This window comes from Syngnathus floridae, chromosome 2 (assembly GCF_059516105.1).
Source record: "Syngnathus floridae isolate MCC-2025c chromosome 2, RoL_Sflo_1.0, whole genome shotgun sequence".
NCBI lineage: Eukaryota > Metazoa > Chordata > Actinopteri > Syngnathiformes > Syngnathidae > Syngnathus > Syngnathus floridae.
In genome coordinates this window covers 20,031,961-20,054,948 of record NC_142414.1, presented here as the reverse complement: position 1 = coordinate 20,054,948, position 22,988 = coordinate 20,031,961, and the positions used below count along the sequence as shown (strand labels likewise).

The 22,988-nt window shown below is 41.5% G+C and overlaps 3 protein-coding genes across 4 annotated transcripts; all 3 read left to right on the top strand.

Annotated features, from left to right (window-relative positions):
• Window positions 1-188: 188 nt before the first annotated feature.
• On the top strand, window positions 189-7,652 carry sgk2a (serum/glucocorticoid regulated kinase 2a). The gene is made up of 13 exons (XM_088360466.1): window positions 189-753; window positions 1,781-1,846; window positions 2,375-2,436; window positions 3,318-3,375; window positions 4,626-4,709; window positions 5,387-5,518; window positions 5,600-5,712; window positions 5,783-5,819; window positions 5,905-5,991; window positions 6,395-6,490; window positions 6,577-6,732; window positions 6,864-6,953; window positions 7,134-7,652. The coding sequence occupies exons 2-13, from the start codon at window positions 1,832-1,834 to the stop codon at window positions 7,287-7,289; spliced, it is 1,086 nt and encodes a 361-aa protein (XP_088216592.1). The 5' UTR covers window positions 189-753; window positions 1,781-1,831; the 3' UTR covers window positions 7,290-7,652.
• A 1,416-nt stretch (window positions 7,653-9,068) lies between these two features.
• On the top strand, window positions 9,069-15,764 carry mybl2a (MYB proto-oncogene like 2a). Of its 2 annotated transcripts, none has more exons than XM_088369705.1 (12): window positions 9,069-9,218; window positions 10,657-10,750; window positions 10,938-11,009; window positions 11,406-11,495; window positions 11,623-11,843; window positions 11,940-12,060; window positions 12,194-12,247; window positions 12,353-12,579; window positions 12,715-13,417; window positions 13,584-13,826; window positions 13,900-14,100; window positions 14,658-15,764. In XM_088369705.1, exons 2-12 carry the CDS (start codon window positions 10,658-10,660, stop codon window positions 15,264-15,266), a joined length of 2,634 nt encoding a protein of 877 aa, XP_088225831.1. In that variant the 5' UTR covers window positions 9,069-9,218; window position 10,657; the 3' UTR covers window positions 15,267-15,764. The 2 variants fall into 2 exon arrangements, with proteins under 2 accessions (XP_088225831.1, XP_088225832.1); XM_088369706.1 differs by having other exon boundaries at window positions 9,108-9,218; window positions 10,698-10,750.
• Window positions 15,765-16,385: 621 nt separating this feature from the next.
• Window positions 16,386-19,479, top strand: nsun5 (NOP2/Sun RNA methyltransferase 5). Its single transcript, XM_088369856.1, has 5 exons — window positions 16,386-16,810; window positions 16,992-17,703; window positions 17,937-18,144; window positions 18,518-18,682; window positions 18,997-19,479. The coding sequence occupies exons 1-5, from the start codon at window positions 16,598-16,600 to the stop codon at window positions 19,199-19,201; spliced, it is 1,503 nt and encodes a 500-aa protein (XP_088225982.1). The 5' UTR covers window positions 16,386-16,597; the 3' UTR covers window positions 19,202-19,479.
• The last annotated feature ends 3,509 nt before the right edge of the window (window positions 19,480-22,988 follow it).

Sequence of the window (22,988 nt, the reverse complement as noted above, 5' to 3'; positions counted from 1 at the left end):
TGCTCAAATGATGTTGAATAACAAATGTCATTCAAATAAATGTCCAAACTTGATCACTTTTTACTTCTTTTGGAGGGCTCACAATTACGCATGGCCACATAATGGGTTGGCATGCACTCTGCGTGTCGCACTATTGACTATAAACGTACTACTTTGCTTATGGCGTATCCCCCTATTGACCATATTGTTATCAACACATGGATGCGGTGCTTCTCGTCTCGCAACATTAGCCTTAGCTGCCATGAGTAAGCATGCAGTAAACAGGAGAACCTCTTAAATTGAACATTTGTGAGGCTGGGTGACCATTGATAGTGTGAAGTTTTCTCATAATATAAATAACCCTAACGCAAGAATTCATTATTTTGCATAGCCCTACAGAAGAAAGAAGGTCGGACAGTAAAATTCTTTTCTATACACCTGTCAATTGCCTGGTAATCATTTAGACCAGGGGTGTGAAACTCATTTTTATCGCGGGCCGCATTGTAGTCATTGCAGTACACACGAAAAAAAAACATCCTGTATGCTGTACTTCTGAAAATACTGTCACTACAGTAAAACCAAAACAACTGGAACGCCTCCTTGAAATTGGACACACACAAGTCACCCCGCCCAATGTTGAATAACTTTCCGCCAATCATTCACTCTCTTGAGGTGTACGACTGGCTTGAGATCAGTCAGTTGTGGGCAAGCAGCAGCTGCTGCACATTTTTTGCTTAGCGCCTTCACGTCGAGGTTGCCTACCTGCACTCACAGGTGAGCACGCCGCACACCTTACACATACTGCTCAGTGCTGACCGAATTTACGTACATGCTTTGAAATGTCATTTTACTGCTGCATTGTTATTCACGTGTTTACTGACCTTTGATTTTGAATGGTGAATCAATAGCGCTTGCGCGCTTGTATTTTTATCAGTAATGCTTATAGGACACTTGGTTTTTACTGTACATTATTTTAATACAAATGTGAGAGTAAAGTCGATTTTTGTATTGCGTTGTAATGTATGCCTAAAGCACAAGATGTTTTATCTTCATTCATAGTTAAAACAAAACATTTGAGTGAACTAAACTAAAACTTTTGCAGTGACATTTGAACTTCAGTAAATCTTGAAAAGTTTGGAGAGTCAACAATTTTAAAACATTCTACCTTGAACAGTTTCAGCCACCATGATTACAAGTTTAGTTTTTCCAAGGCCACTTTTACGATAGGAATATGTGACGAACAATTTTGTCCATGTGGGCATGCAAACGTGTGTGTTCCTGTATGTTGTGACAGCTTAGAGAATGACCCAATACAGTATTTAGCATGTAAACACACACACACACACACACACACACACACTGTATCACATATGCCCTTCAGTTTGTCTCTGTTGGCCCAGCATCTTGTACCTCACAAACTCGACGGACTCGCATCTGCATCACTGCACTCAGCATTAAATTGGTTAATGAACAACACACACAGCAAAAGTGTGTTTCAGTCTCACGACCTACCAATAAACAAAAATTTCACAAAAAGAAAGTGTCACGAAATTGTGACGGTCTCATCATACTTTACTCTCAAATTCTATTCTGTGGTATGACTCGCATGGATACACAGGTTTTTGTTAACTACTAGTGTCAAGGAATTCTGCATGTCACTTTATGTCACTGGTGAAGACACATGACATTATGTAAAACTGGATAATGACACGGGATGAACTCTCACAGCCCTGGTCCAGTGATTGGTAATCACTGGATTAGAGCTAAAATATAAAGTAAGCATCTCTCGTCATCTTTCCAGGTCTATCAAACGGACGCTGGGTTCCCACCGGGAGTGGAATGGATAAGAGCCATGGCCCACTCTAATGTGAGTTTGAGTTGTACTCCTTGTGTCTGTCAAAAACTAGCTACTAGCTAGTCTTTCGTTTTATGCCCGATCCAGCCATTTCACATACTAAATGATTTAAAGGAGAACGTAAATAATTATTCAATGAAGCAGAGAAAAAGTATACAATTGGAATATGAATCTGTTTTACTTTGGTACTGACATCCTCCTCGAAGTAGCGATTGAATTCCAAGTTCTTTATCTTCTGAATTTAAGTTCCAAAGGGCCGCTCGAATCAAATAAAGCATATTAGATCATATTAAAATCCTATTTAGGACAAACAACAGTGTTGAGGTTACTTCCTCTGACAACGGATAGAACCTGGAGACCTAGAGACTAATTAGTTCTCTCAGGACCATGGTTCACTAAATTGATGAATTCATTAAGAAACTGAAATAAAATTAAACAGAATCACAGTTGTATATCTTTACTAAGATTGTGGTGGCTATGCTTTGCATTAAGTTTGAGTTAAGGCTTTTTTCCTTCTATTTCTTGCATTTATTTTCTTAGCTGCGGTCGCCATCCTCTTCTCCTCATGATGAAGTCAACCTGGGTCCTTCAGCAGACCCTCAGTAAGTAGCTTCACCCCTACAAACCATGTGATCCTTCTCCTCTAAATTGTCAGCATGGCAAGTTTATTTGTGCTAGATAATTCAAAATACTTTACAATTCAAAATGCTTTACATAAATATTTAAAGCATTAGAGAAAGTGAAACAAAATATGAAAACATAAAATCATTGTAAAATAATTTAATAAGACTGAAATGATTAAAACCAAGCATCAGTTTCTTTGGAAATATTCAGTGTGATTGACTGTGATTTCTGGGATTCTCTATTCTTATATGGAACACAATGATTCCGCTCATGTTGTTTTCTTCTCAGCGAGTTTTACTAGTTGCTTTTATTGCCAAATAGTTTTTTTAGAGCGGTTGGCCAAGTCACTAAATATAGCAACTAAATCACGAAGCTGTCAACATAGATTCTTTTTCCTAAAGAAACTCTGTTGACAACTTGTTTGTGGAAGCAGTGCGATGATAATGTGTAAATATAGCACTGTTGATAAGGAAGTGAAAATCCGCAAATTGATGCCCTTCCTTAAAATAAGTTTGTAATTGTGTGTGGCTGCCATAAGATGGGGGCAAACCACTTCAGAGAGCATCATAAAACATCAACATCCTGTTTCCAGCATGTACGCAATCATGAGCCCATGTTACATAAACAATTGTGTTCAAGCAAATAATTCAAATGTTCAACATATACACAACACCTTCACATGAGCTTCATCAATAGCATAAGCTAGCATTCTAGCTACACGATAACACAAACTGTTGTACAGTACAATCTTGATTTTATTTGTCATCCAGTATTACTGCACAGTTTTTTTAAGGAGTGTGTGTTGCTGTGCACTGAACATTATAAAGCCTTTAATAAATAACTCTCTGTCTTGTTGCAGTGCCAAGCCTACCGACTTTGACTTCCTGGCTGTCATTGGCAAAGGGACCTTTGGAAAGGTAATACAATTACTTATTCACCTCATGTTGAAATGAACCCATTTTACCCTCTGGAGACCATTCAATTAGCTACTTGGACATTCAATGATATTTCTTTCTGTATGTTTTTTATCATTCAGTAACTTTTCACAATTTGACCATCACATTTATAATAATGTGAATATTTTTTCCATGGATAAGTATCTTCATTATTATAACCTTTTGTCATTGATCATGTGTGACGACTTACAATGTGGTCCCAACATTAAACTTAACTCCATGCAGAACTACCAGAGCTGGGATTTGAAAGCAGAAGCGCAGAACTTTCTTCTTTTGCATTCAATTACAGTATTTTCATTCTTATCATTGCCTTTTGTCACTGGCCACTGTGTGACAAATGTTCCAACAACTTTAAGTTTACCAAGGCAATTGCTTTCGGAGTCATGTCTCTGTTAATAATGACTGCAAAACCTGCAATGATTCATAAACAGTCAAGTACTGTAGATGAATGCTATCAGTGGTCACGTTGTTGTAAATTACCCAAATATGACATAAGAGCGAAGGAAAGTTGAAGTTGACAAGTGCATACACAAAGGTTTCATGAATCATTAACTGTGGAGTCACTTAAGGTCGTCAGTCACCGATGGCAAAGTAATATGAAATGTTACCAGACAATTGTTTAAAGACAACAAACATATCCTTAAATGATTCCTCAAGCGGGATGTCTATTTTCTTTTTTTTTTTCCTTTTCTGGAAACGTAAACCAAGAGCTTGGTGCCTCCAGCAAGACTACATTGACAGTAAACTACACATCTAAATGCAGTCACAATTTTTCCGGAGGCTGAGTGTTTTTTTGTTTTGTTTTTTAATTACAATATGCAGCACAGTGTACAGTGTACAAGGTGGTTTGCCTGTTGGCCATTTTACAGTTTGGATTTTCAAACTTGTGACATTTGCTCCCACATACTGCTTTATCGACGATACTAAATTGTCCTTAGGCGAGTTTGACTGGTTATGTTCCCCACCCAACCAAAATCATCTGAGGATGTAAACTGTACTCTATTTACACTTGTCAGCAAGAGTAACGCGCTTTGTTTAGTGCCTTCCTTCTGGCCAAACGTGATTCAATTTTGTCTGTGTCATATGTTTCCACAGTTCACACAGACATGTGAGGGCTTCTGTGGCCTCGTCCTGGCCGCAGCGCGTCCACATGTCGCTGTCAAGTGTTTACTAAACAAAAAAAAAATTAACACACAAACCTTGCAATGCAGGTCGTGCTAGCCAAGCTCAAAGCCACCAACCAATTCTATGCTGTCAAAGTGCTGCAGAAGAAAGTCATCTTGAAGAAAAAAGAGGTGAGCGTCTTCTATGCCAGGGGTGACCATATTGCCATACCGTACCCTTGGGTGAATAATTTAGGCATAAAAAGGGACGTTTTCCCACATTCACACAAAAAACATCCGGTGGATGTAATGGTGTACTGCATCTCAGAAAGAATTAGAGCGAAAAAAAGATGCACGTAGCTCAACACTAATGATGCAGAGCAACTTCCAGTGTTGTCATCAACATTTGGAAACAACATCAATCTTATCTAATGTGCAATAGGTGTGGTTCAAAGGACGCTATTTATGACTCGCACAAAAGTAAGAGGCACACACATGCAAATCACTACTTGAGAAATTCAGTTTTAGAAAACAAAGATTCAATTCAATTTGGATCTGATCCCAATCCTAACACTTATTGTATTCATGCCAAATCTGATCTGATCCAGTTGTGTGATTTTGGTGTCCTTATCACAGTCACTCAGCCATGATTGAAATGTAGCAAAATAATACAATTCTGAGTTCAAATTTAAAAAGGTTAAACATTTGCACGTGTTCCGGTACAATGATAAGTCAGTGAGCTTCCCTATTTTGCTTTAAAATACAGTGATATTTCTGCAGTTGGAATTTGGTGTGCTCATGCGGTGGTCAATACATCTAAAAATGGATTTATTGTCACGCTGACCAGTTTTGATCTCCATGGTCTGCAGCAAAAAAACATTATGGCGGAACGAAACGTGCTGCTCAAAAGCCTGAAACACCCCTTCCTGGTTCGGCTCCATTACTCCTTCCAGACCTCAGAAAAGCTCTACTTTGTCCTCGACTACGTGAATGGTGGAGAGGTATGACGCAAGCCATCATAACAAGCTTTGAGTCACAGGCTGGGTCGCGCCTTCTTATGCCCTTGCTCTTTCTTTGTGCAGCTCTTCTTTCATCTGCAGCGTGAGAGATGTTTTTCCGAACCTAGAGCGAGGTTCTACGCTGCGGAGGTGGCCAGCGCTATCGGCTACCTTCACTCCCTCAATATTGTCTACAGGTCAGCCTACCTATCTGTCTAGCCAACTCATCCGTCCATCCGTAATCGTCTGTGTGTGTGCTCATCGCAGGGATCTGAAGCCAGAGAATATCCTCTTAGATTCTCAGGTGAATTTTGCCACAATTTTGTCTTCTGTCTATGAACGTTACATAATGTATGTACACACCCTCCTGCATGTTTTTCGTTGTGCAGGGCCATGTGGTGCTGACTGATTTTGGTTTGTGCAAAGAAGGTGTAGAGCCAGACGGAACCACCACAACTTTCTGTGGAACACCAGAAGTAAGTTGAAAGGATATATACTGCATGTCCCAAAAAATCCAGATAACCAAAGATACAGAGATCATAAGAGTTATCCAGATCCAGAATTAGAAATGAAAACATAGCAAGAGCCTGATAAAACATTGTTTACAGAGGTATCAGTGTTTGAACCTGATCTATTTGATTTTTCATGTAAAATTCACATTCAAATTAGTGCCAAATGTGTGATCTGGATCAGATTCAATTTGTTTTTTTATATTGGAACTTCATACAACAAACTGGATCGTTGAGCTCCTACAACAATTAACAGTTTTGATTGATGTCTTTCGAATTAATCATGAAGAGTTGCCCATGATTGATGATTTTGCAAAGTATTTTAGAATTGCCTCTTTTCTTGTCTGAATTTGCATTTTTGCCACCAAAGTACTTAGCACCAGAGGTTCTTCGGAAGGAACCTTATGACAGGACTGTTGACTGGTGGTGTCTTGGAGCTGTGCTTTATGAGATGATTTACAGTCTGGTAAGTGTCTGTGAGGCGTGTGTGTCTGTGCGTGTGTGTGGGTATTTGTGGAGGTAATAACACATGCCTGTTTTCTTTCATGGTAGCCTCCTTTCTACAGCCGTGACGTTGGAAAAATGTATGAAGGCATTCTCCATAAGCCTTTGCTGCTCCCACCAGGGAAGTCTGAGGCTGTGTGCTCCCTGCTGGAGGGTCTCCTGCAGAAGGACCAGCACAGACGCTTTGGGGCCATCGCCGATTTTGTACGTGTTTTTAAATTAGAAGGGGAAAAAACAGAGACCCCAAGACTTAGAAAGCGATTCCAAATTCCAAATCGAGTTGATTTGGTATTTTGAGTATGTTTCATGATGCATTTATGTGTTGTGCTGTACAGTTAGAAATCAAGAACCACACCTTTTTTGCATCAATCAACTGGGACGATATTTACCACAAGAGAGTCACTCCTCCGTTCAACCCGAATGTGGTGAGTGTCAGATCATTACTGTAAGTTTAAAAGGAACTTTTTACACATGTAGGCAATACACTGCCGCCTAGTGGCCAGGTTACATATCAGAAGGAGTCTACATTACAGTACATTGTCTTATTCCTGATGAGCAACTAACTCTCCTACCTCGTGTATGGCAATGTCCCTTCCCACGTTTAGAGGGGCCCTGCCGACACTCAGCATATCGACCCAGAGTTCACAAGAGAAATGGTTCCTAATTCGCTGAGTCGGACGCCGGAATTCAACGCCAGCACGAGTGCCAACAACGCCTTTTACGGCTTCTCCTACGTGGCCAGCGATGACAGCTATCTGTGAGCCAACAGCGTGGGCCCTTGTGTTATATGACGATGTAGCTGACTACTACTCAGTATAAAAGTTCACAATGGGCCCATTTTGTAGCAGAGGTGGACTTGAAAGATCCACAGTTAATCCTCGTCAGTTTTATCTATAAAGAACAATGAGGAGGAGAGGGATGTTGATACATTACGTGATCACTATTATTTTTTCTGTGATGTTAAGCAAATGAGTGCAATGTTCTATGTCACGAGGACAACGAATGAAATTTTGCTCCGGCTAATTCCGACTGGTTTTACACTGGGATGTTTGTATATATGTCTATATCTTTAGTGTTCATCAAACTGGTACTGTCCTGTCTAAATAAAAAAATGTTGTGGACAACTCCGGCTAATTCCGACTGGTTTTACACTGGGATGTTTGTATATATGTCTATATCTTTAGTGTTCATCAAACTGGTACTGTCCTATCTAAATAAAAAAATGTTGTGGACACCCAGGACAGATAACAAGTTAACATAACAGACTCATGCAAGCATGCCTTAAAGGACTAAGGGACAAAGAACGTTTTGAGTGAGATTTTTTTAAACATCTCTCTAACATCCTACTTGTCACACTGACTTGATGCATTCTGCTGGGATATTCTTATGCCAAATGGCTTGAGGTGTTTACTTTTAAGCACCGGTAAGCTCAGAACTCTTCTAAATATATTTTACAAGCCACAAGAGAAAGAAAACAGATTTTAGATTGCTTATGGCGCCTTAAAAACAATTGAATAGAGCAAATGTTTCACTTCTAAAACAACATACAGGTGGGTTTGAACAAGTAAACAATTAGCGCTAAGTTACATTTGAGATGGAATGAACTAACGTCTTAATAAATTGGTTGAAACGCTTTCATTGGTCTGCATATATACTGCATACTGCTTGTAATGTGTACTGTCTCATTAATGGTTTCTGTATTGTGCCATGTGAATGTTATTTTAAAGGATACATTGAAAATGTTTATGAATGGAATTTATTGATACAGCTTGGCGACATGTACATTAATGTATTGCCTTGAAGTAGTAATTATATGATCATAAAATATTCGTGTCACTTGTGTTGATTAGTGCTGCTGCATAGTAGCAGAAGAAATGCAGTTTCTATTAATTATTATTATTATTGTTGTTATTTATGCTATGAAAATTTGACTTCTATTATTCCTTAACTCTATGCTATTGTCTTGAATAAATTGAAATTTATTTGCTGTTTTAATCTTGTCCAGACACGATTATAATAATCAAGCCACTGTCACGAAAGCTCTCTCACACTCACTCTCTCTGGTTAAATTATCAAATATATCAAACAAATTTTGAAATATTAAAATGATGATCTTATTTCCATTTAGTCACAGTTTAACACAAAGCTGATATTTTGTACAGGAGGCCATGGCTTCTATTGTATGGATTGCTTCAGGTGGATACACAAATTTATTCTAACTTTTGCCACCCAGCAAATTTATTTTATTATTATTATTTATTTTATTTCTTATTTTCTTATCGTGAACTGTGTTTTCATAGCAATTGTTGCCAACTGAGGAAAATGTGAAAATGTATACTGAAGAAACGAACGTGTCGCTGCAATCAAATCCGACGGATTCCGACATGATTGTACAGGATCGAGAGGTTTTAAGAGATCCCAAAAGGCTTCAAAATGACGTTTGAGAAGAGTCAGGTGTTAGTTTAACCTCTCTTTTTCGCTTATTGACTTTTCTGTTCATATCGGAGTGACAAGGATAACAAAACGTCACGTTTCCAGTGTTGCATTTGCGGTTTTGCCCACAGGTGGCGCTACACTTTTTTGGGAGCATAATTAGCATTTAGCAGCGGAATCACTCATGCGTTCGTGTGAACATGCTAGCTTGCTAGTTGGCACCTGGCTGGAGTTATTTACCCATTTGGACAAATAACGTGAGCATTGTTCCTATAACATATGAACGCTCTACGTGAGCTTAATGTTCTCGTTTTGATTCACGCTTATTCGTTTCTTTTGCGTCTGCTATTATCAGCTCATTTAAGGGAGCTAACGTTAGCTAGCCGTCGTGGAGAGGTACACGTGCATTGAACTGCATCAAAATGTCCTCTCCACCTGAGTCGAACACTATGTGAATGATGTTATAAACATAGAGAAATTGCGGCTTTATTTGCATCCTAATTGGTGAATAGAATGCGGACTCGTATCATCTCTTTGCAAATGTGTAAACAACATAACCATGGTCAGCTACAACATGTTGCCTTTATAAAACTGCCATCTTGGCCAGTTCTTTTAAAGCCAAGGCACACGAAATCTACAGCACACAATCAAACAAAACAGTAACAAATAGAAAAGTTTAACTGCTCTCGTTTCAATTTGCTCAAATGTTTTCACTCAATGTGGGTCTCTTATGACTGTATGGAAACAGGTGAATGGAAACACCCTATGTCTCAAATTCATGTCATAATCAATCGACCACATTTCTTCTAGTCAAGTGTGTCTCCACTGTCTGATATGCAACGTTTGTAGTAACAACGTCGTCACAACAGACAGTGTTGCAGGAAATTTAGATAAGCTCATTATATTGTGAAATTGTTGATCATTTCAACGTTAATTCAGTAAGCATTGTAGTTGCATTTTCTTGTATGTTTTGACAAACTGGAAGAGAAAAATCTACGGTCACATTTTCTGTAAAGAAAAATATATGTAGTATCTGAGAAATTGGGCTTGAGGTAAAAACTTAAATAAATCTAACCACAAAAATTAGCACAAAAAAAAAATTCTTAAGAAAACATTTAATTCGGTGGGAAAATATTTTCTTACAAGGCCATATTGCTTCTTTGTTCCACATTGAGGGTGGCATGAAGACAAGCTGAAAGCCACCTTTTCGCGTTCCTTCTATGCCAGTGGTCCTTAGCCTTGTTGGAGGTACCGAACCCCACCAGTTTCATATGTGCATTCATCGAACCCCTCTTTAGTAAAAAATGAAATAATTGTTTTCAAATTCAAGACATCAATGCTGGTGCACAAAGTAAGCCGTGCATGAACATCACCTTGTTCAAAGTACAAAACCAACGCAATGCATGAATTCAAAACAAATTACATACCTGCAAGTCAATTTGACATCTGCTGTTGCCTTTGCAAGACCAGTCCAGATATGCGTCATCACGAATTTACACGATAAATCGGGTGTTTTCAGACCTCCGCAGTGGAGGCTCTGGCGAACCCCTGAGACGACTCACTGAACCCCTAGGGTTCGATTGAACCCAGGTTAAGAACCACTGTTCTATGCATTTGACATATTTGATGTTTACATTGTGCAAGCTGTGTACTTTCTCCCCAGTGTTTCAGCTCATTGTCAATGTGTATTTACAGTATGGCAGAAAAGGCTGATGTTGCTCTGTGTTTTGACACAGACTCGAGCTCTGTGGACAAGCTTGGCCCCAAAGTAAGATGGACTCTGGAAGAGGTTAGTTGTTATTTGAGTAGGCGCGGGCATCACCAATCTGTGCATATACATAGCTAGATAGATATACATATGCTGTACTGCTTGAATGAAGTGAATCGGTATACAATATTATGAGCTATTTTCCCCTCTATTAGAAAACTGTTACATGAAAAAACACATCTCTCACCTAATTATCTCTAATGTGTAGGATGAAAACCTGAAAATCCTTGTCCAGAATTTTGGAGAACGGAACTGGAAAACTGTTGCTACTCTGTTACCGGTAAGAATCTGTTACAAGAAGATTTCAGCTATGGAACAATTAATAGTGGCCCGATTTTATCCTGGGCCCATATGGCATTGCGTCTCTCCACTACATACATACATCAACACATTCTAGCTTTTTACATCAAATTTTACTTTATACTCATGTGGTGTTTTGTTATAGTGTGCCTCATATATTTGGTATTTTGTGCTGTTCCCCTAAAAGTAAAAACTATACAAAAGTAATATTTTTGTAAAGGGGTATATATTACAGTATGAATATACTAAATGTGAGCTTATAATTGCAAATTGTCGTATTATATCGTGATTACTTATAGATGGAGTCAGTATCAGTTCCGGGCCACAGAAGCTTAGAAATGTAAGAAATTATCTATTTTGTCCCGTTACTTGACAGGGCAAGACAGAATTACAGTGTTTGCAACGCTGGAAAAGTCTGATTGGAAATGTGGTAGCAGAATGCTGGTCCAAAGAGGAAGATGAAAAGGTGACAAATTTCAACTCTCATTCAATAAAACATTTTAGGAATTATGGTACACAGCCAGTGTGGTTTTTCAGATTTTACATCATATTTTCATAATCAAGCAATTGTGCTTTTTTTTCCCCTTGAGCAGATCAAAGAGCTGGTGGGCAGGTTTGGCACCAATCGGTGGAGTATGATTTGCAAGCAGCTGAACGGGCGGATGGAGAATCAGTGTCGTGAGCGTTGGCTGACTCACTTGGAGCCCACGTTAAAGAAGTCCAACTGGACCCACGAGGAGGATCTCATCATTTACAAAGCCCAGTCCGTCTTTGGCAACCGCTGGGCTGAGATTGCCAAGTTGCTTCCTGGAAGGTAGGATGCTTTATTGAGCGTCGGGCCACTTAAAGTCGTTTGGACATTGGCACTGGAACATCCAGTGATGTGTGTGATGTTTGTGTGTGTTTGCAGGACAGAGTACGCGGTGAGGAGCCACTGGAACAACACGCTCAAATCGGAAGCTGAATTGGGCCAGCTCAAAAATAACTCAGAGACCATCTCCGTCGATATTCAGCAGTTTGTGGAAGGAAGGGTATGACAAGAGAATGGCTTTTTGAAATGCTCGTGTCCGCATATTGTTGTTGGTCAGGATTTTTTCTCAATCAAACATGGCCTATTCTTATGTTAGGAGATTATGATACAATTGCATTGATTATATTTTGCAGGTGAAGTTCAAGTGTGACACGCTACTGGACACCATGCCAGTAACTCCCGAAGTGGTAAGCTCCATGTTGCTTCTACAGTATCAGATCCTGAAAAGGTGCTTAAATACATGTCTTGCGAGACTCCTTCTTTTACCTCCTTTACTCTCTGCATTGCTGTAGGTCAAAGATAAGAAAGAAATGCGCAAAATCGCCCAGAAGAAATCCACTGCACCCGGGAACGTTGTCGCATCAAAAAGAACTAGGTCTCCAAAGAGTGCCCCATTGCCCACCCAACCCAGCTCCAGTGGTGTGACAGCCACAGCACCCGCAGCAGCAGAGGCTGTGGATCAGAAAAAGTTAGTTGACGCTGCATTGAGGATGATTGCTGAGGACATGCTGCCGCTCAGGTAGATTTTGAATGATGCCCACTTGAGATGCGTTATTATGTCTCTGATTGCTTCGGGGGACTGACAGAAAGTCTCTTGACATTATGTTCCAAGCAGTGTGCTTAAAATTGTACATCATTTCATTATCCCTCCCAGTTTTGTGGAGGGATCAGGTTTCCGCTCCTTCATGGGCACTATCGGCCCCGAATACCACAAGCTGTCCCAGCGCACCGTCAGCTTACAGCTTTACGACGACGTGGAGAGAACCGTCAGACCTCAGCTCATCCGTGACTTAAAGGCCTGCCTGTGCAAAGCTAAAGATGGACAGGGTGTTATTCATGTGACCTGTGACCTCTGGGCGGGCGCGCAGGCCGATTCGATGGATGAGTCCGTCGTCATCGTGCAGCTCCACTTCATCAGTGAGGCGTGGCAGATCCGCCGGCCGACCGTGGCCTTCCGGCACGTGAGCCGCACAGACCTGAGCGGCGCAGTAGCCAAGGAGCTGGAGGGCGTGCTGCTGGGCTACGGTGTCTTTCCGCAGAGCATCGGCTACGTCCTCGTCAACCACGCCAAAGAAGTGCTAGCTGCAAATAGTGTCTTCTGCGACTACAAGATCATGTGCCCGTCGAACCGTGGGGAGCCCGACGGAGATGAGGTCGTGGCCTTTCTGTCAGACCGGATGCCCGAATCGGAGTCCCCATTTTCAGAGGTCAAGATTGGGACCAAAATCACTTGTGTGGCAAAAACGCTACAGCTGGTGATCACTGAGGCATTGAAGAACTCCAGGGTGGTGGAAAACCTCCTCTCACATGTCCACAATGTCGTGGCGTTCTTCAGGGGCAGCACATACTGGAGTGAGGTATGAAATTGGATGTGCATGCTATGACCCATTTTCATATTATGTCTTCTTACTTATAATTCCAGTTGCCTTGATAGTCTGGATAGTTAAAGTAAATTGCTTGGATTACAAAAGTTGGCCGGTCCACAATTAAATCATGTTGTCGCCTCTCTGTGTCCTGGTGAAGGTTTTGTTAAAGGAGTGTAGTGTGTCTTTGTGTCCGCCCTCCAACCACTGTCGCTGGAACTCCATGATGGTGTCCCTCCGCCGAATGGTGCAGGAGTCGGCTTGGAACGGCATCCTCACCGTCCTGGCGCAAGCTCGTAGCGAGGCCAGTGACACGGCCAGCGCCCCGCCTCTGATCATGGTCAAGAGGGAGCAAGTGCTCGATATCCTGGCTCTTCTGGAGCCCTTCCAGGAAGCCCTGCAGGTATGGAATGATCTGAAGTTATATGCTAGAAGGCAATGTGAGAGTGTCATTTTTTGTCTGCTCTCGTCTTTAGGTCCTGTTAGGAAATGCAGTGGCCATCTCGTATGTCCTGACCTCTCTGGTTAGCCTCGATAAGACATTGGAAGGCTGTAGCACCAACTACACCCACTTCAAAAAGGCCCTGCGCACGGGCCTCCATACTCACTTCCAGTCCCTCATTCACCAGAAAGACGTGATAATGGCTGCTGTGTTCGACCCGAGGAACAAACTGAAGGTACGCTATGTACTCTAACCACCAGATAGTTGACTGGTACCGGTCCATGGGCTATTTGCTACCATGCTGCAGAGATACTGAACAAAAAATATGTTTTGCTGATTTAATGAAAAAAAGTGTTTGGAGAGCTTCTGTGATGGACAGGCCAAATGACTATCTGCAAACAACGTCGTCTGTCTGTCGCTTTTTAAAACTCAAATGTGGCCCTTGAGTATAAAAGCAGTTTTCTACGCAGTTTTTTAAATTTTGTGTCAGTAGTTGCTATTTCTCTTCATAATTCCTTTAGCACTACATCACTAGACGTATGTGACGTCTCACTTGAGGCAAGCCCAATGCTAAATTGAAGTCCTGGATGCTAGCATGTGTTGCTGACAGACTCCTCTGCCATAGAACAAATTTGTTATTGTTTATGCAAATGTATAAGGTAACTTCACACTCCGAGCTGGGATTGTTGACAGTGGAACCGTAGAGGAATGTGAATGTGTTTTGTGATTGGTGGAAACAATGCTCTATTATGATTTTCACACTAAATTGTAATTCTCACTTGTCTTGATCAGACATTCACTGATGAGCACCTTGAAGACCAGACAGGTTTCCTAACACCTCCAACAAAATATGAGGCACGTGTCATTGCGGAGGCGGCACTGGGGAGCCAGGCAGGTGCAACTGATCTGACTTTGACGGCAGAGGAACACCAGAAAAATGAGGAAGGAGACCAGCCGCCGGACAGCAGTGAGGAAACGGCGGCCGTCAGCCTGAAGGAGGCCACTGGGGAGAGCTCGGACGACAACCGTGACTCCATTAATGTCGTCGGCATCAAGCGCAAAGCAGATAACAGCCTCCCCCAGCTTCCATCAAAGACAGTGACCTCAGAACTTGACGTGTACCTGTCTGAGCCACTGTGGGAAAACGGCTCCAGTTTGCTCTACTGGAAATCGGCCACTCGCTTCCCACAACTGCAAGGCATTGCTAAGCGACTTCTGGCAGTACCCGCTACCTCAGGGGGCTTCGACAGGCTTTGCCCGATGGCAGCTTGTATCGTACGGGCCAAACGGAACCGCATGCCACCTCACACCACAGAGAGACTCCTTCTTTACAAAAACTCTTTGAAAACAAAGACTGGCAAAAAGTCCAGTGGGGTCACTAAACACAGAGCGACCAAGTGATTGGGTGATTCTGTGTAATGTATATGCTGATAGCGGCTGCTATGCAAATCATCTTTTTTTTTAACATTGGTTATAAAAAAAATTGCAATTGTCAATTCAGATAGCCACTTGAGTTTTTTCTTTGCAGTAAAGAAAAGAATGGTTAGCACATCTGCCTCACAATTCAGAGTTTTACAGTTTGGCTCTTGACTCCGGTCTTATTGTTCTGCTTGTTATTGGTTGGCTTTACTCTCTGCTACGTTCCAAAATACAAGCATGCTTGAAGACTCTGAATTGTTCATAGAATTGAACGTGACTTTAAATTGCTGTTTGTCTAGTATATGTGCCCTGCAATTGGGCGTCAACCAGATCGGTGGCACACGTCCTCTGGCACAAGGTCAGTTTGATTGGCGCCAGCTCACAAGTGACCCTTATGAGTACATGTGCTATTGAAATTTTTGTAAATAGAAGATTGATTCAGTGTTTACTGCCCATAATAAAAGCTTATGTCAATATAAATCATTCATAATAATTAAGGCAAACTATTAATTACGTTGTTGTCACCTAATTTTAAGACGCTTCTGCCTCTAAAACCACAGACATCGTGACAACTGTTAATTGACCATTACACAAGATTGGGTGACGCTGGTAACTGCAAAGGCAGTATTACATTGTGGTGCTGAACTGGAGGAAACTTGAAATTTGCTACAAGCACCCAAAAGAGAAGCCTCATTTGAAAGATTATATTTGCTGATGCAAATGTGTCTGACAATTTTGTGGATTTATTCCAGGTAAATGTGTTTCTTTTCTCATCAAGTATGCTTGATATCTTAAAAATTTAAGCCAACGTTTGCAAAGTGGTGTTAAAATCACCAGAATTTAGATTATATAATAAACCTCTCCAAAACTTAGTCAGCAATAAAAAAAAAAGGGGGAAATACGGTAACATAAAAGCAAGTACTCTGTTAAAATTGCCAAATAAATATAAAAAATAGATTAATATCATTTTCACTTTCAGGAACACTGCACTGGACTACAAGGAGTGTATAAACACGTTACAAAAATTAAAAATAGGAAACTTTCTGCCTCAATAGCTTTTACGTGCTATTGCGCTTCGTCAGCGCATGTTATTTTGACACTTGTCTGCGCGCAATGATGACGTCAGAGGTTTGGTTCACTTCCGAGGTGATGGCAACCAGTTCTTACACGCGTGTTCTCTCGTTCTCTATATTTCGCCCATCTTCACATTATTTTTGTTCACAGAGAGCCTGAATAAGAACGGTAACGTTACGCAAGGACGTTTCAAATGCCTTTTAGTTTTCACCGCTAGCTCGTGAACGGTTCTCTTTGCCATGGCGCTGTACACGAAAGCCGCTGAGATCCTGGACAAGGTGGACAAGCAACAGGGTGCTCTCAAAACGCTGGTGTATGAAAGTAAATTCTCCAACATCAAGCAGCTCTTCGCTCTCGTCTCCCAGACCCAGAAATTCTCGTCCATCTTGGAGGACATCATTGCGTCCACCAAGCTGCTGAAGTATACCAAGTTGAAGATGCCCCTGGCCAAGGTGTGGAATGGAAATGTTCTATATTTGCTGTCGTACAAACCTATTTCAGTGTGTTTCGGGCAGGGTTAGAATTTTAATTTTATGTCATTTTTATTTTGTTTTGAGTTAACTTTGTGTGTTTTTTTTCCGCGAAAATACGGAAGATTTTGTATCTCAAAATGATTTATATTTTTCACCACAGGTTCTAGTCTTCGACCTGCTCATGGGCCAAGGCCTCAAGTGCGGCGGCTCCTGGAAGGCATTGTTGATGAAGCATCGCTCCAGGCTGCAGACAGAGCTGGCCCTCATGAAAGTCAAGCGAAAGGTCAGCAGGAATGAAGACCTCCTCGCCAGTAACATCAAGGATCCCGTTGGTGACCAGTTGCCCAGGTATGCGCGTGTCAATGTCCTGAAGACCACTATGGAGGACACTGTGGACTACCTCAAGCGGGAGGGCTTCACCTACAAGGGGGAGGCCTCCAAGTTGGATGACTTGAGCCTCACGGCAAGGGAGTTTGTGAAGGACCTTCACCTGCCAGAGGTGCTGGTCTTCCCGCCTAAAACGGACTTCCACGACCACTTCCTGTACAAGGCCGGCCACATTATTCTTCAGGATAAAGCCAGCTGCCTCCCCGCCTTTCTACTCAATCCACCGCCTGGGAGCCACGTCATTGACGCCTGCGCTGCCCCGGGGAATAAAAGCAGCCACCTGGCCGCCATCATGAAGAACAGAGGCCGGCTGTTTGCCTTTGATTTGGATGCCAAGCGTCTGGCCACCATGTCCACCCTCATGCTGCGAGCTGGCATTACTTGTCATCAGCTGGCCAATCAGGACTTCCTCAAGGTGGACCCGGAAAGCAAGTTGTACGGGGGCGTGGAATACATCCTGCTCGATCCCTCTTGCAGCGGTTCAGGTAGAACGTTTCGCCGCTCATATGTTGAAATAATGAGGAGCTTGTCTCAATTTACATTTCATTTTATTTTTACTTCCATTTTCTAGAAGGTTTAATTTTCTAAATTCAGTTTTACAGGTTAGGTGGAAAAGATTGTTATTGGCCTTGGTGTCCCTTTTTGTATATCAAAAAACGAACTGGTTTCTATCCACTGTAAATTTTATATTCAGTCAGTGTGTCCATGTTTGTTTCAGGCATGGTGTGTCTCCAGGACCGCACGTCTGCCGATCCTCAAAACGACGCATCTCGTCTGGCTTCGCTGGCCTCCTTCCAGCTGCGCTGCCTGAACCACGGACTCCGGTTCCCCCGGCTGAAGCGCCTAATCTACTCCACTTGCTCTGTCCACAGCCAGGAGAACGAGGAGGTCGTAACGGCCTGTCTTCAGCAGAACCCCGGCTTCAGGTGCCCCCTTTCAGCCCAGTTCACCAGTCAGTGACGCTTCAAAAATTCCATGTTAGGGCTGTTGCGAATCAGTTTTGAATTGATTTTCTTAGTGACTCTTGGATCGAGTTATCAGTTAATTAAAGAAACAGACTGGGTCTCTCTTAGTGATTTTGAGAACAGACACATTTCGAACTCTGCTAAGAAACGATTCGCTTTATTGTATTTAAACACAAATTAGCTACTATTTGTAACTGTCACTCATCTTAACATGATTTCTAGTCTACAGACACCATGCAGTATATTTCAGATCACAATGCTAGGAATAACTTCATTCCAGCTAGCAATGGTCGGTTTAAAACACCTTACCAGCTTGTGTTTTGCGTACCCGCAGGCTGGTGCCACTGCTTCCTGAGTGGCCTGAACGAGGCCTGCCACCCCTATCTCAGTGTCTCCGGGCAAGCGTCAACGGGATGCGCACGCATGGATTCTTTGTGGCTCTGCTGGAGCGTTGCAATGAAGCTGAGAATCCGATGCCACAGCTAACGCTACAGACAGGGTAGACGATGCTGCATTTGAGAAAACTGAGAAGACAGATGTATCCATTTGATTTTTCACTCTGGATTATTATTTATTTGGACTAATTTATCGGGGCAAACAAAAGACCCTGCTAACAACATTGCAAAAGGTTCCCAAAATAAGATTTCAATTGAAAATATTACATTGGTCAATAGCGTTTCCTATTGTATGTTAACAATAGGCTAACTTTGAACTTGAGTTAGGTTAATAGCAGTGATGAAAGTACTTTTAATGCACATTATGGGAGAAAAATAAACCGCTTCCAGTCTTGATCAATTTGTTTGCGCAATATAGGCATCCCGAGATGACGGTGACCTGCCTGCCTGCATGTGAGAAGACCCCTGAAGCCGCTCCCAGTCCCAACCAGTCTGAACCTTCAGAGTGCGAGGACAAAGCAACGACCTCTGAAGATGGCAAGCTAGGTGAGAAGATGACCAAAAAGAGGAGGAGGAAGCGGAAGAAGAAAGGCAAAAGTGTCATAACTGAATCGAAAGACTGAATTGGCAGCATGTTGTGAACAACGGGATTGCATGACTAATGCTTTTCCATTTTTATTAAAAAGTCTACATGATACAAAAACTTTAAGTGCCTTTTCTAAAGTTCCTGCGGCTCCTTTTGCTTCCAAGTAAACTATTATTTTTCATTGTATTAAATGCACCACATGGCATTTCCATCCATGTTCTCGAGTACTTTACCTTATTAGGTGCTGGGCATTACCATTTCCACACTGCCTGGACACTACTAAGAGATTGAAAATAAAAATGAATTCTAACCTTAGTCCTTGAATAGCTTAGTAGAGCCCCAACCCAATTCATATTCAAAAGACCCCTCTATTTTGAACACAACTGGAATAGCAGTGCAAATCGTAATATCAACGGAAGGGGGCGCTACAACCAAATGTAGATGGCTGGACCTTTATTATTGCACTTTAGTGGCGTGTGTGGTGTCTTTGTTCTTTCTGCTGTGGTCTCTGTCCTCTTTCTTAACATCACACATCCTCCCTCATCTTCTCATTTGATTTCACAGGCTGTCTTCATTATTTGCAACACACTAATTTTGACCTATATTTCAGTCTGAACATAAAATATCCTCCATATTACTCTGATAGGCAGCATAGTTGCAAGGTTCCTCAGACAGCACACATTTTGCAGGGGGTAGTAGTGACTGGGAGGTTAAAATAATGTAAAGTGACTGAAGCTGTTGTGTGTGTGCGTGTGTGTGTGTGTGTGTGTGTTTGTGTATGTTTCTGTTTCTGTCGTGGGCACATCCTTACAGCAGATTGCAGAATGACAGCTGCATGTATGGCTTACAGTGTGTGAAATACACTGTGCATTCGCACGCACACACAGCTGACAACACTTCCAAGACTAGACAAAGTCCTGATGGGCTATAGGCGTGGCGGGGTCAATGGTCATTGCAAACATCACATCTAATAATGTCGTGCTGAATTCAATGTAGCAAGGACATTTAACTGCACAAGACAAAGACAAATGATTTTAATCAGCTCTTCATCGCCAGACTAATGGACAAAACAATTCCAAATATAGTAACATTTCAAAGACTTAACAAGAAAATTAAATGTGAAAACTGGGGGTGAAAGTCTTGGGTGTAATAATTCTGATGATAAAAAAATGTGTGGAATAATGAATTATTCAAAAATAAGTAAATGTTTGAAAACACGATTAAAGAGAATATATATTGTGTATATATTGTAATGTATGTCAAGTGTTATGTAGGTCAGGTTTTTCAAATATTGATTGAAAGCTAGTGTTGGCTCGTGAGTGAACGATTCATTCAAAATAACGAATTTCTTTCAGTGAACGAGAGTGAACGAATCACTTCCTAAAGTAACCACCATCAACTACAATCCAACAAATACAAAATTAAAACATCAATGTCGGCATAACGTGTGTCGGCTGGCATAGCAGCAACGCTGTCTGTCACTCACTTGTGAATCTTCGCAAACGAACCTGAAAATGTCGGTGTACCTCAGAGAGTGTCCAAATGACGTCACAGATCAAACTGTCAATCAGGAGGTGGGGGTGAGGGCGGGTGTGGCACTTTTCACTTTCACTTAAGCTTTTTCCCTAATGAAGTGACCTGTGATTAGGTACACCTCATGGACACTTCAATAAGTACACTACACGAGGTTAAAAAAAAAAAGAATAAATAAATAAGAAAGTGTAGCGAACAATTCGGTGAACGATTCGTTTCAACAAATCTTTTGAGTGAACCGATTCGAAAGGAATGCACATCACTAGTACAAAAGAGTGCAGACGGCCTATTGACACCAGGTCGAAATAGCCGACTGGTTAGTGACACGGGCTCTTGCACGGAAAGACCTTCGTTCGATCCCAGGTGTGAGCATATACCCAAATGTGCTTTTAGAATTGGAACCTCGCTTTGTATGCGTACGCATATGCAAACAAATGCAAGTATTTATGTGTAAATACATAAGGTGTCCCCACCCCAAAGTTGGCGGAGCAAACCAATGTATCACGCCCACTACCTAGGGGGCGGGGTGAAATCCAATATTGTAGGGGGCGGGGCATGAAAAGTTTTAGCTCCTGCAGAACGTGAAAATGATCAAAATCTTTTCACACAGGTGTGTTTAACGAGGGAATCTTGGAAAACATGTTGGAATGCGGCCCTGAGGACTAGAGCTTGACACCTGTGACCTTTGACCATGATATTTGCCTAATAAAGTGGCCTGTTATTAGGTACACTTGAAAATGGCGGTGTACCTAATGGAGTGTCCGTGTGATTCCCTCATTAAGTGCACCTGCGTGAAAAGTTTTAGCTCCTGCAGAGCTAGAAATGACCAAAATCTTTTCACGCAGGTGTGTTTAACGAGGGCAATTTGGAAAACATATTGGAACGCGGCCCCTCGAGGACTGGAGTTCGACACCCCTGGTTTAAGTGAAAAGTGCCACGCCCGCCCTCACCTCCACTTTCTGATTGGCTGGTTGATATGTGACGTCACTTGGACACTCCATTAAGTACACCGCCATTTTCAAGTGTACCTAATAACAGGCCACTTTATTAGGGAAATATCATGGTCAAAGGTCACAGGTGTCAAGCTCTAGTCCTCAGGGCCGCATTCCAACATGTTTTCCAAGATTCCCTTGTTAAGTGCACCCTAATAAAGTGGCCTGTTATTGGGTACACTTGAAAATGGCGGTGTACCTAATGGAGTGTCCGTGTGATTCCCTCGTTAAGTGCACCTGTGTGAAAAGTTTTAGCTCCTGCAGAACATGAAAATGACCAAAATCTTTTCACGCAGGTGCGCTTAACGAAGGAATCACACGGACACTCCATTAGGTACACCGCCATTTTCAAGTGTACCTAATAACAGGCCACTTAATTAGGGAGATGTCATGGTCAAAGGTCACAGGTGTTAAGCTCTAGTCCTTGGGGCCGCATTCCAACATGTTTTCCAAGATTCCCTCGTTAAGTGCACCTGCGTGAAAAGTTTTAGCTCTGCAGAATGTGAAAATGAACCAAATCTCTGAAAAAAGAACGAATCACTTTAGGAAGTGATTCATTCACTCTCGTTCACTGAAAAAATTCGTTGAACGATTCGTTTGAACGAATCTTTTGAGTGAACTGATTCTAAAGATTCAGTTTACTTAAAAGAACTGGAATGCACATCACTATTGAAAGCCTTCTAGGAAAATGATAATGTTCCTACAACTTAGTGGACTGCAGTCATTTAGCACAAATTATGGAATTGCACATTTTGTAATGTTTACTGTATAGAGAGATGGGATTGAATGAAAGTATAAATGCCATATGCAGGAATGAAGTTATACCCAACACATGCAGTCGGTGTGAATATTTTACGAGGTCTTTCAATTATTAACACATATAAAATATGCACAACGCATAGTGGATATGGGCTTTTTTACGGCGGTCCCAAGGACCAGCGATCTGAGCTCCTTGACATGCAGCCAAAGGTTGCATACGAAAAAATGTTTTCGTACAGTGAAATAAATAACATTGTTCCATGTGAATTGTTCTTCTTCTTACATTAATACATAATTGTTGAGAATTAGGAGAAATCTTTAACATGATCAGTGTCTTCATGAATATCATTAATTATTGATGATAAACTAAAAGCTTCCATTTTTAATAGAGCAATGATCCACATTAAATCTGAATATATATAATACAAAATTAAAATAATACCAATAGTTTATGGGTTTTTCTGTGAAACCTATTTTCCTGGGATTAATGTAAAATTTTGTTGGGGAATATGCTGAAGTGAAAATGAGGATTTCATTTTT